Source organism: Euwallacea similis, chromosome 8 (genome assembly GCF_039881205.1).
Source record: "Euwallacea similis isolate ESF13 chromosome 8, ESF131.1, whole genome shotgun sequence".
NCBI lineage: Eukaryota > Metazoa > Arthropoda > Insecta > Coleoptera > Curculionidae > Euwallacea > Euwallacea similis.
In genome coordinates, this window is record NC_089616.1 from 3482803 (window position 1) to 3495068 (window position 12266).

Genomic DNA, 12266 nt, shown 5'->3' on the forward strand with positions numbered 1-12266 from the left:
TTTAGTGCCATTGTCCTGAGCGCCCTCTTTTGCAGAATAGCCATATCCTTCTCTATCATATACAGCGTATGAAATTCTCTCTTTATTTATTTTTATTATGTCGAACTTCTTTGACATATGACATTTATCGTCATTTTTTTATACATTTTTGTCCTCTCTATTACAGTCATCGTTATGGCCTGTTTAGTACCTTCCGGTGAATTTTTATTGCCAAAATTGCCAATATCAAAGCATTTTAATGAAAAAATCCACAAAATATCAATTTGGCGTTTAAGTGCATTCTCGAACGCGCTTTTTAACTTAGTGACTCACCCCCGATATCCCCGTAGTCGCGCAAATAACAATATTTAGTGATAACTCATATACTTCCAAAGTGTTGTGTAGGGACGCTTTAGCCAAATTACTGTTTATATCAGCGTTTGGAGAGGTTTACTAAAGGGAATCCGAGAGTTCAAATCCTGACCATGGATGAAGAAGACGAAATGGTCCTTCTGGACTTCAGGTCTCCAAAGGCAGGGTTGATAAAGTTACTTGAACAGAAAATGAAGAAGCCAGATATTGATGATACCTTAGGAAAGGTAAACCTTAATATTATTCGTACTTTCACTTTCTTTATTGAGAGTTGTCATAATGTATGTTATAGTGGTGTAAGTAGCAATGTTATTATTTTATGTTTATCATCAAATATTTGGGAACAGTATTGAGGTTAAGGCCTAAAGATACAAACTTAGCTCTCAACTTAAGTACAACTACCTAGCATGGATAATAGTTGGTTATTTGTGCTTGAACAAGAAGTCAGTCTCAGGCACATAAAGAAAAACTTAATAATAATAAATACCACTTAGAGTAATCACCAATGTAGATAATAAATTTAAAAAAAAAGAAAAAAAATTCTGTAAACGTATATCCAGAATTAGTTCCTTTTTGAAATAGGAGGTGTAGAAGATTAAGAAAATCCTTCTTACTGTTTTTTAAAAAAAGTTCAGACCCGTTTAACCAAAATATTTACATTTGATAACAATATTATGGTGTGTCTGTCAGATATATTAAAGTTCTTCCAGAAATTTAAGAGCTGTGCTCACAGGACAATCCTGTGAAAATTTTACACAAAAATAGTAATGACCTGTATATTTTTAGATTTTTCATAATTACTTTTAACAGAGAAACTCAGAAATACAACTTTTCTGTCCCTATATATTTTTCCTTATCTCCTTTTGTTTTTGTGTTAAAATTAAAATCCAGAGTCTTACACTTCTCTTAAGTTTCTATAAACTTAACTTCACTTCATGGTAAATTTTTGCCCACCAGGTTTTGGACCAGTTTTTCCAACTGACAAAGGAACAATCCACCTTCCTGGCCAATGGAATACTTCAAATGAATTTCAACGAAGATGCCCTTTTGCTGCAATGTTGTGGTCAGTATTACTCGAAAATGGTAGACAAGTTGTGGGAAGAGATGTTGCAGTTCCACACTCGCATGGTCAAATATGACCAGAGGGCTGCGAAATATTGCACTGATAGGTAAATTTTGGTTTACAATGGCTTTATGTGACTAACAGTTTTCTTTTAGTGATAAACAAGAAGCTAGGAAAGAGGAAGTTGCACGTCTTGAGGAACGATTAAACCGTGGAAAAAGAAAGAAAATTTTGTTGGAAGAGTCAGAAACTGGCACCTCTTCCTCTAATGGGTTATATATTTTTGATGTTGATCAAGAAGAAGTCAGTGAGTTGTTTGGCAGTAAAGTGGTTTTTCCTCTTTCTGAAGAGTTTGAAATTGACAAAGAAGAGGCTATGGCTCCTTTTGAGCCTGATACAGATCTATTAAATGAATGGTGGACGGGTCAAAGTATCAGTAAGTTTTAATGTACCAAGTTTAACTCAAAAGTCTAAATCGGTTTTGCAGTTGAGGAAAAGAGAGGAAGGAACTACAATTCTCTATTTGTGGCGCACTATCATGCTCAACGCTACAGGTTGAAGCATTACAGAACCCCAACTGGTGACGAAATGATTTACGATTGGAACGATCCTGAGGAATTCAACTCTAGGGAAGGGAGGCTCATTTCCTACCATCACATCAAACATCTTTTTGAAGATAACGACAAGTGCTTATTGCCGGACGAGAACTTCACTATTGCTAAGTTGAGGTACTTTAGAATTTTTACTTCCTTGAAAGATTCTTAAGTTAATCTTTGTCAGGCTGGCCTTTGCCTTAAAGAGGAAATGGTTGATAAGAAATAAGATACATGGTAAGGCCAATTATGAGTCTTACCAGAGGAATTGGGAAAAATATGAGAAGGATTTTTTTGAGAATGAGAGTCGAAAAATTCAAAATATGCCGCAAAATACGCCAAAACAGTTATTGAGGTTTTATAAGGCCTTGGCCAGAAAAGAAGAACTTGCATTAAAGGTTGGTAATTAATTCTAGCGTTTATGTGTTTATTGAAGTTTTCTTTCAGAAAGTGGAAGAGTTGAAAGCTTTGGGTGTTAAGGATCTTCCATGTGTTAGCTTTGAATCTGTTATAATTGCCCCCACTAAAGAGGGATATGAAGGCATTTTTGATCCATATATTCCTGAAGATTTCGAGATGTCCAAGCAAGGTTATATTTTGTTATCATATACACTAATAGTGCCAAATCAAATTCCAATTTTTTGTAGCGAATTTTCCTGAAGAAATATTGGTCGACCAAACGGGAAAAGAAATTGATGAAATCGCTTTGTTTGGAAACGTCTCCAAAGAATTAGGTAAGTTATAATCTGTGATGATTCGCGCATATTTACGTGGTGTATAGAGGTAGCATGGTCTTTAATTACAAACTTGTTTTAGGTTGTTTTCGTTAGAAGGATTTTATGTCAACTAATCATATCTCTCTATCTAATACTTTTTCTGTATACTTATGGTTAATGAATTGGCATTTACATCTAATAAATTGATGTTTTACTAGATCATGCCTCACAGTCCACGGAGAAGCAGAAGAAATCGGATTCCGGATATTTAGATACTTTATGTTCAAGCAGTGGGTTTGTGGATGATGAATTCGCTTGTGAAAGTGAATCAGAGGTTGCAGGCAACGAGAATTTTTACGAGTTCGATGCAGAGAATGGAATGAATAAAGGTAGGAATTTTTAACGTTTGTTTCGCTAATCTTATATAAGACGTTTAAGTTTGGAATTTTAAATGTGAGTGAAATGTATCTTAAAAAGATAAGATACTTCAAAATATAATATAAGGAAAACTTCGTTTCCTCCTGAAACTCCCAGATATTATCGTTCCAGAAGATGACTCTGGCGTCTCCCTTGTAACATACTCCACTGGCATATGCTCTGATACTCCTCAAGCTAAGGCAGTAGAAGAAACCAGGAAAAGCAGTGATGTTTCAGAGAACATAGAAACATCTTTACATGAAAAAGACTCATTGATTATAACAGACATATCTCCCAATGTGGTCGAAAATGAACCGTCCAATGAAATGAACAAGTCAATTAAAGAATTCCTTCAGCGTGGAAGTAGCGATCCGAACATGCTTTACGAAGCGTTGGAGGACAGTTACTTTGATGAAAACGACTCTTTGGTGACTATTTTGTACAACAAACCTGGAAGAAGTTCTAAAGTAAATAACCGACAATCTGAGAGCTTGATTTTGGATTACAGTGAGTGGCCCCTTCCAGTTGAAGCAATGCCTGCTGTAAACAAGAATCCTATTAATAAATGTCGACGCAAGAAGAGGGTAAGAGAGAAATTTTGGTAATCAATGAATGATTTTGGGATTTCCAGAAATTGAGGGAATCATTCCCATCTGAGTCTATTTCAAAGCGAAGGAAACTGTCTCAAAGACAAGTTGAAAAATTGAAGAAAAGCGTTACGCGGTCCGTGAGAGAGCTAAAATGGGAGTATTTTTACTCCTTGAATTATCAGCCCGAAAATGAGGAAGGTAAGGAAACATTTTCTCACTATTTTTTCGGAAAAATTTTTATTTAAAATGAAGAGTTTTGCACGAAAATCGCGTGTGAGTGGAGATGATTGATAAAAATTTGCTTAATAATTTACTCCTTTGAGCATTGAAAAAATAATTGATATGAAATATGTCTGCATAATCGGAGCATATTATTGACCTCAGAAAATGTTAAATTTGACTCCGTTGCGTTGTTTGAACAAATCTAAATATTTTACCACCTATGTAGTTTGCCGTTCCTTTTCGTGTTGTGGTTTTTCCATGTGAATTGAGTGTCTAGTTCTCCTAATAACACCATTAAATGTGAGAGCAATGTAAAGGCCTGAGCAATAACTTTTACTTTTTCTGTTTACTGCTAATTATCAGTGCCTGCAGCCTGGAAAGTTTTAACGTGAGTGACCCTTATTGATGTGATTATTGAAAATGTCCTTTAAGTGCTGTAGAATGGAAGTTTTCAAATTTCTTTTGCTTGGGATGTAAAGATTTTTCCATAAGAAGTGTTGGACAAAGGCCACAAGTTGCAGGGTTAAGGTGACAAGGGGTAAATTAATTTTCTGCCATCCCATTTGTGTTAATTTGGCAAACTTCGATGGAAATCTTGATCCTGTCAAGAATCTCTCAACTGCAGGAGGAGCTAAGGGAAAAAACCTTGTTTATCCAACGTCTAGAGCGAGACTCTGGGGCAGGCTACTCAGTCCAAGGAGTAATTTGAGAGTTAAATCATAGCAAGGAACTTTAAACCTCTCTGAAGAAAAAAACATTTTTCATATGGGGCCAGGGAATCATATTGAACCTGTAGCTTGGTTTGCCCTAAATTGTTGTGTTTGACTGATAATTTAGTAAGTTTATTTACGATTATCAGTTTAATGGTTCTTATCAGGTCTAGGCGCCTTGTAGGCGAGGAGCTGCTTTTAGAATGGAACCATTTGGTTGTGTTAATGCGCCCGAACATAACGCAGGTGTTTAAAAGAAAAATAAACGCTTTTAAACCAATATTATTTGCGCTTCTTCTATATATAACAACTCAAGGAGGCCTTTTGAGCGCCCTGTCGATGTCAGATTTGAATTACTGTGACTAGAAATCTGGCTTATTTCTTAACCATGCAGTATTCGAAATGTCTCTTTAAACATTCGATATACACTGCCGGCCAAAAGTTTGAGACCACTTCTAGAAACGTTACATTATTTACAAATATATTAAATTTTCGAAATATAAACACATTTCTGCACCATTTACGATTTCTTTATTTTCTTCGAAACATATAAACAATCAGTCGTTTGCAGATTTTTTAAGATAAGACAATTACGACGTTTTCCTATATGTTTAAACTTAAACGATTGAGCGCCATAAAGGTACAGTCGTTTGTTCATAGTTATTACGTCCTCAATAAATATTATTTTGCTGTTTGTTACATTAGCTGAACAGTATGTTTGTTTAAATAATCTGAAATCAGATATTTAGTGTTAATTAACTTTTGTATTTGTGTGTTAAGGAGTTCGTTTGACTAACAATCTTAGTTGGTTTAAATTTGTGGCTTTTAAAGAGAAGATTCTTTGAAAATGGGAAAAGTGTATGAAATTAACACTGATACGCTATCTGCCATTGTCACTCTATATAATGAAGGTAAATCTGAACGTGCGATTTCATCTCAACTTAAATTATCGAAAACTTGTGTCCATTCCGCAATTGTCCGGTACAGAGAAACTGGCAGTAATCGAGATCGTCCACGTTCAGGAAGACCAAAAGCTACCACATCTGGTGAGGATAAATTCATAGTTGTCACTAGTAAGCGGAATAGGCGTCTAACAGCACCAGAAATTCTCGTTGAGGTAAACAAATCTCGATCCAAACCAATATCACTAACTACAGTGAAAAGGCGATTGACGGAAGGTAATTTGTTTGGTCGCATTGCTATCCGAAAACCTTTATTGAGGCCTCAAAACAAAAAGAAACCGCTGCAGTGGGCCCTAACCCATAAAAACTGGTCGGAAGATGATTTAAAAAAAGTTCTTTGGACTGATGAATCGAAGTTCGAATTATTTGGATCAAAAAGGAGAGTGTAGGTTCGACGCGGTGCCAAAGAAAAGATGATGCCAGATTGTGTATTACCGACCGTAAAGCATGGTGGTGGTTCCATTATGGTCTGGGGTTGTTTTTCGGGTCATGGAATCGGTGAATTAGTCAAAATTGAAGGAATAATGAAAAAAGAGCATTATAAAGTAATCTTAGAACAAAATGCCATTCCTTTAGGGTTAAAACTAATTGGTAATGGGTTTATTTGTCAACAAGACAATGATCCCAAACACAGCTCGAAATTATACAGAGGCTATTTGGAACAAAAGGAGACCGAAGGAGTGTTGAAAAATATGATTTGTCCACCTCAGAGTCCCGACCTTAATCCTATCGAGTTTTTGTGGGAGGAGCTCAATAGAAAAGTTCGGGAACGATGTCCTTTATCACGTGAAGACATGTGGAGGACATTACAGCAAAGCTGGAATGATATTTCACAAGAGACCATCCATAAATTAATTACTCGGATGTCTAGACTTGTCAAAAAAGTGATCAAATGTAAAGGAGGATTTTTTGATGAAAAGTCAGTTTGAATGAAATTTGTGAATGTGTTTTACTTTTTGAAATTTTATGTTTATGTTTATTTCTTAGATTTGTTAGATCTTATAATACATGTTAATTTAATTTTATGCTTCATATAACTTTAAAATTTTTAGTTATCTTTGATTTCCCATTTTAATCAGAGTGGTCTCAAACTTTTGGCCGGCAGTGTATATCGGTTGAAAAGGCAAATTTTGAACAACTTTCCCCCCTTTGGACTTTGACCTAATGGAGTTCTCTTCTGTTGTTGACCACCAAGTCCAAACTAGTGAGTGCTTATCTTGAATCATATATCTGTAAGCTTTTCTATAAAAACTGACTAACAGCTGTTTGAAATTCAGGGACTTTCAAAAAGTGTCTCTATGCATAATTGTCCTACGAACACTATGGGTAGAGTAGTCTAATGGAGCTCGTCATTTTAAAAGTAAATTAAAATACATAGTGGTAATGGTATGAACATGTATATGATTTGTAGTAATGTATGTACCAAAGGCCAAAGGGGATTTCTGCCGGTAATGGGTATCCGTCTGGTACCTCAAATTAATGTATTCTTTTCTCGTTCCATTGATAGGTTTAAATAAGGATAAAACGTAGCAATTTGGGGTACCAAATGTGTACACCTCACAAACTTAAATCATTAAAAAAGAAAAATAAATGATAGATGCTGCTACAAAATGTGTTCTTTTTATTAATGAATAATTTAATGACAATAATATTACGCAGGTTATAAAAACTGTTTAAAAAGCATTCCTTCATTTCTAATACACTAAATTGCCTTTCTCCTCAACATTTTCTATAACATTGTACAAAATAACAAGATATTTAACATATAACTTGACTGATTTTTTCTTAAATTCATTGCTTTAAATCATTTACATATTGAACAGTCACATGGCCATAAGATGACATCACAGGAATCTGGTCTAGTTACATGATCTTGGTAGATAACCATTATTATTCAGATTCTTGTTAATTATGTTGCTAAAGTTTTAAAAAATTTTAAAGTTTGTTCAGTAGTGAAAACTTACGCCATCTTGCTGAACATAGCCAGTTTGCAGTTGGTCATTGTGAAGTTGTTCAAGGAAAGGAGTGAAAATTTCACTTCAATAGCATTGTGCAGTTTGTATTTCTGAAAATAATACTACAGTCTAACAAATAATTTCATCAACAGATACAGTACCTTCAAAACAATAAATGTCTGATCCATTATTTACTCATTACTCCTCAAACTCCCACTTTCTCTGGATGTAGACTTTTCTTAGTTGTTACATGAGGCTTTTTTACTGCCCAAATTCCTACACTCAGAACTCATATAATTGGAAATATGGAACCAAACTTTGTCATTGAAAAAGTTTTTCCAGCAGCTGTATGGTTATTGGCAATTCAATTATGCTAACCCTGGCAGACCTGTATTTGGTTATTGTAATCTGGTGGCAGCAATTCGTGAACACATTAGACAAGTATAAAATTGCAAATCTTTTCACAATTTATGAAGTTCCCAATGAAGCTTGAATTTGCTGAAATAGATGCCTAATAGACATCCCTTGATTTGCAACAATTATCTCTTGTGCAGCTCAAATGTGCTGTTCTGTAAAGATAGTTTCTTGCCTACTTCCCTCATTGTGTAAAAAGCTCCTGTTTCACACAAGTTTACACTCCTTTTAAGAGTATTTTTAAACTCCTCATAATTAACTGCCACATTGGGAAAAACTTCTTGGAACCCTTTAAGGCAAAGAGATATGTGATGATGTGGGCAAACCCCCCTTTTTCTGGACATTAAGGAAGGATCTTTTCAACAAAAACACTCTCTGTTCGGATGCATTCACAATCATTAACTACTGAAAATTACTGCTTTTCTTTAACGTTTGGAAAATGCAGTAAAAATAGAAGTTGTTTTGAGCAAAAAATCACTAAAAAGGAATCTCGACATCAATTGCTTTTTCAAATATGACGTTGACGCCCGAAACTTAGATTGTTTGTGTAAACCTAATCGGCATTGGTCCCGTGGAGGTGACATCACAAAATGGCGTTCAACGTTTGGGCAATCAGTTGATCGCAATTTGACAAACCGTGACGTCATGCGCCATCTGTCAATTCAAGATCAGCTGTTTATCCGAAGGTAAAACAAATCTACCCTTTTATTAGTTTTGAACGAATTATCGCCGAACTAATTGGTTAAACCGTATTTAACAATATATTTGAACGTTACAAGATGCCTAAAGCATACTGGCATATATTGATAATGGAAAATTGCGATATTTGTGTCTGTGAATCGTCATTTGGTGTGGGGCCTTTCAAAGTACTGATCAGAATTGTAAGTCGATTTTTAGATAACAGGTAATAACAATTATGTGCTCTATGAGCAAATAATATGATAAGCTGTTTACTTTAGTTGGTATATTAGAAATAATTATCAAAATTGCCAAAATCTACAGGGCGTTAGTTTTGTGTACAATTCCATGGGAACAAATTTGTGGATATGCTCTGAAAGGCCTACTGTCATATTGTTGTTAAACAACGAAGCTTTGAGTTATAACTCAAGAAACAATACTCTAGGTTAATTTCCACATTGCTTTTATCTTTTAAAGTTTTATTTATTTAAGGTTTATAAAATATTTTCACATATACGTTGCTTATGTTGCATTTACAAGTTCCATATTTTTGACAATAAAGTATTATTTTATTCTCTCTGTGTTTCTTAACTTTTGAATCTCACCGACAATTTTTCATCAGGTGAAGTCATTCGTTTCGAACAAGGTGAAGTATCTGAAGATGAAGACTTGTTTGATGGTGATGACAGTGAAGTTGTGCATGATGAATCTGACTTCACTTGTGATTTTCATGACCAAGAGGAGTGTCAGGAGGATGAAAATGAACATGACCAAATTGAGTCTGCAAGGATTCGTGAAAGTCAAGATTCCGGAGTGGTAATGGATGCAAGTAAGTTTTTTTTTTCTGGTGTCTTGAATCAGGATTGAATTTCTCATGATCAGAGAATATGTAATTTGGGCTATTGTATATTACATGAAGTTTTAAAGAAGGATTTCAGTAAGTTAAATGGTTTTGCTTAGGTATGTTTGAAAGTCCTGAAGAAGAAGACTGCAACAGCAGAGACAGTCTACTTTTTTGTGAAGATATTTTGGAGGAAACTGGAAATAAACTGGAGATTAATAACATTCCTGGAGACCCAACACTGAACAGTGCCGATACGAACGATAAGTAAGTGCTATGCAAAGCCAGTTTTGTCTTTATGCGAAACAGTGACCAAAAAGAAAATTATCCTGCATATCATCTGCGGCATTCGAGTCTAAATTTGTGTTATTTTGCAGGGAAATTGCGTCTCCTCCTATTGAAATCACAGAGGAAATGACTTCTTACGAGCGCGAAAGAGAGAAAGTTCGAATGAGGGTGACGGAATGGAAAGAATACATCACCCCTAAACTTAAGCAGCTGGAGGAGTGTGATTTTGACATTCACGACTACGGAACCAAAATATTGCGTAACATGAACATCGAAGAAGCGGTTCCATTCCATGAACTTGTGCAAGGGAAATCTTCGGCTGAAGTGGTCAGGTGAGGACGTAATTTTGCAATGAATTTTTGAATTTTAAATTATGCTCCTCTTTATTCTGCTAGGTACTTCATCTCCTCTCTGCAACTGGCTAATACCTTGAACGTGGAAATCTGCGGTGCCACTCAAGGGGAATTGTCGAACGACACGTTTTACTTAAAATTGCTCAGTACGGAACGATATCACGAGCATTTGAAAAAGTATCAAGCGCCGTCCGAGGAATCGCTTAAAGACAAATTAATGAAAATGAAAGAGCTGCGAAAGCAACAAACAAAGGTAGTGAATCTCAGATTTATGTTTTTTTTGTATACATTTTAAATTATTTTAGGCACAAGGGAACCAGGCTGCAAAGCGGGTTGTTGAAGATCGGCATTCCTATCGAAAAGTTTCAAAAAAAGCGCGGATTTCTAATTCGCCACTCTTGAAACGTAGTACTTGCGATGAGGATTATATCTTTCAGCAGCCCTGCTCTTCACGACAAGCGGACAAGCAGGTAACTATATAAGCAGTGGAAAAATGCATAGTAATTGGTGACACAATGAATGTTGTTTAGTTACTGTCTGCCGTTACAAAACCTTGCAGAAACGCATTTTCTCTTGTATTTGGCTTTATTATGTCCATCCCTACTTCTCATCCAATCAAGCTGCAAAATATACTGTTTATATACAATACATAAGAGATTGTTAACCTCGAAATTCACTAGATTGATTTGTTTTAATTTTCTTTAGGGTGACTGCATAGGAATCTGTGATGACGTCGGTGATTTGGGCCTGACTACGAGTAGGACGAACGCCGATATTAGCTTTACGCCTTCTTGCGACGAGGATTTCCTAGAGCAATTTGATCGGCTGCAACAAATCCACGACAGTCAGCTGCTGTCCACCCCCAATAAACCCATAAAGGTGACCAGGATTGACTTGATAAAGCCCAAGTTATCCTTAGTAAACAAGTTGTAAGTTGGGTCTTTTTGTGACTAATTTTCCAAAGCCGAAGAATCGTTCAAATAAATATGCCGGGAAGTAGTATTTTTGGGAAATAGATTAAGCAATAAAAATCTATTTTTGACTTAGATTTGTAAATTAGTGAAGTTAGGGCCATAACTAGAAAGATTGAAAATTGTTCTGTTTTGTTTCCGTTAATTTTATTTGCAGTTAATTTGGAAGAAAAAACTAATGCGTAAGTCGCATCGTTTTAGGAAGCCAGCCTATTCAAAGGGCATAAGGTACTTCTTGATTCCCTTGAGAGGTGGTTGGATGTAAAAGAGTAAGATGTAATAGAAATGTGTATCTTATGTAGGGTTTGAATAACGAAGTCATCAAAAATTCCCTTGATTTTTCTATTAATGGCCCTAAATATTTCCTAAAAGAATAATGAAATGGAATTATTTCTTGGGGGACAAACCCCATTGCATCTCAACCATTTCACATATGTATATACATATGACCATTTTCAATATATGTACATATTCTTTTTGTGGTACCATCAATGTGTAAGTAGTTGAGAGGTTTTCAAGCTGCTGCAGAAACATATTGGAATTTTTTGTTGTGTTTTACGGAGTTTTGAAAATTTAAAAATTATGTTTATAAAACTTAGATGAATTTAATTTAAAAAAAAAAAAATAATGAAGAAATAAAAAAAATGTAACTTCTACTGTTTCTCAGTGCAATATTACAGGATACGATTCTGTAATATAGAATGAACTTTTAACAGTATATCATTTTTGAATTCAGGGAATAATGAGTTTTCCAGTAATAAAGTTATGTGAAAGATAGCGATTGTTTTATCTGCTATGGAATGTTTTATAATCGCTCTACAGAGTAAGCCACGTGCGGATAAAGCTTATTAGTTATTTCAACTTATGGTAGAGAGAAAACAGATGACGAACATAATATTGGGTTCTGATGATGTATGTATCTATGTAAGTAACGTTTACTTTTCAAAACCAAATATTTTTAAAATTGGAGCAACTAAAACTTTCGGGTCAAAATTTTTGTGATGTGTATGAAATTCAACGTTTCGTATCAGGAGAGCAGAAATGTGAGGAGGTATAATCAGTGTGTTTACACGATGTCTACATCTATTAAAAACTGCAAATAAAACTAGGCCGAACAAAAACAAGTAATGTATATACAAATT

General features: G+C 35.1%; 2 protein-coding genes across 3 annotated transcripts in view; both read left to right on the forward strand.

Annotated features, from left to right (window-relative positions):
• Positions 1 to 12266, forward strand: part of mRpL2 (mitochondrial ribosomal protein L2) — a 54324-nt gene that overhangs the window by 10895 nt on the left and 31163 nt on the right. The gene's annotated exons all lie outside the window — the stretch shown is intronic.
• LOC136410257 (uncharacterized) lies at positions 126 to 12264 on the forward strand. Of its 2 annotated transcripts, none has more exons than XM_066392319.1 (16): positions 126 to 578; positions 1309 to 1520; positions 1570 to 1850; positions 1902 to 2142; positions 2195 to 2405; positions 2455 to 2596; positions 2655 to 2741; positions 2942 to 3112; positions 3273 to 3724; positions 3772 to 3928; positions 9294 to 9500; positions 9632 to 9779; positions 9890 to 10132; positions 10196 to 10406; positions 10459 to 10623; positions 10859 to 12264. In XM_066392319.1, the coding sequence occupies exons 1-16, from the start codon at positions 465 to 467 to the stop codon at positions 11084 to 11086; spliced, it is 3270 nt and encodes a 1089-aa protein (XP_066248416.1). In that variant the 5' UTR covers positions 126 to 464; the 3' UTR covers positions 11087 to 12264. The 2 variants fall into 2 exon arrangements, with proteins under 2 accessions (XP_066248416.1, XP_066248417.1); XM_066392320.1 differs by having other exon boundaries at positions 3276 to 3724.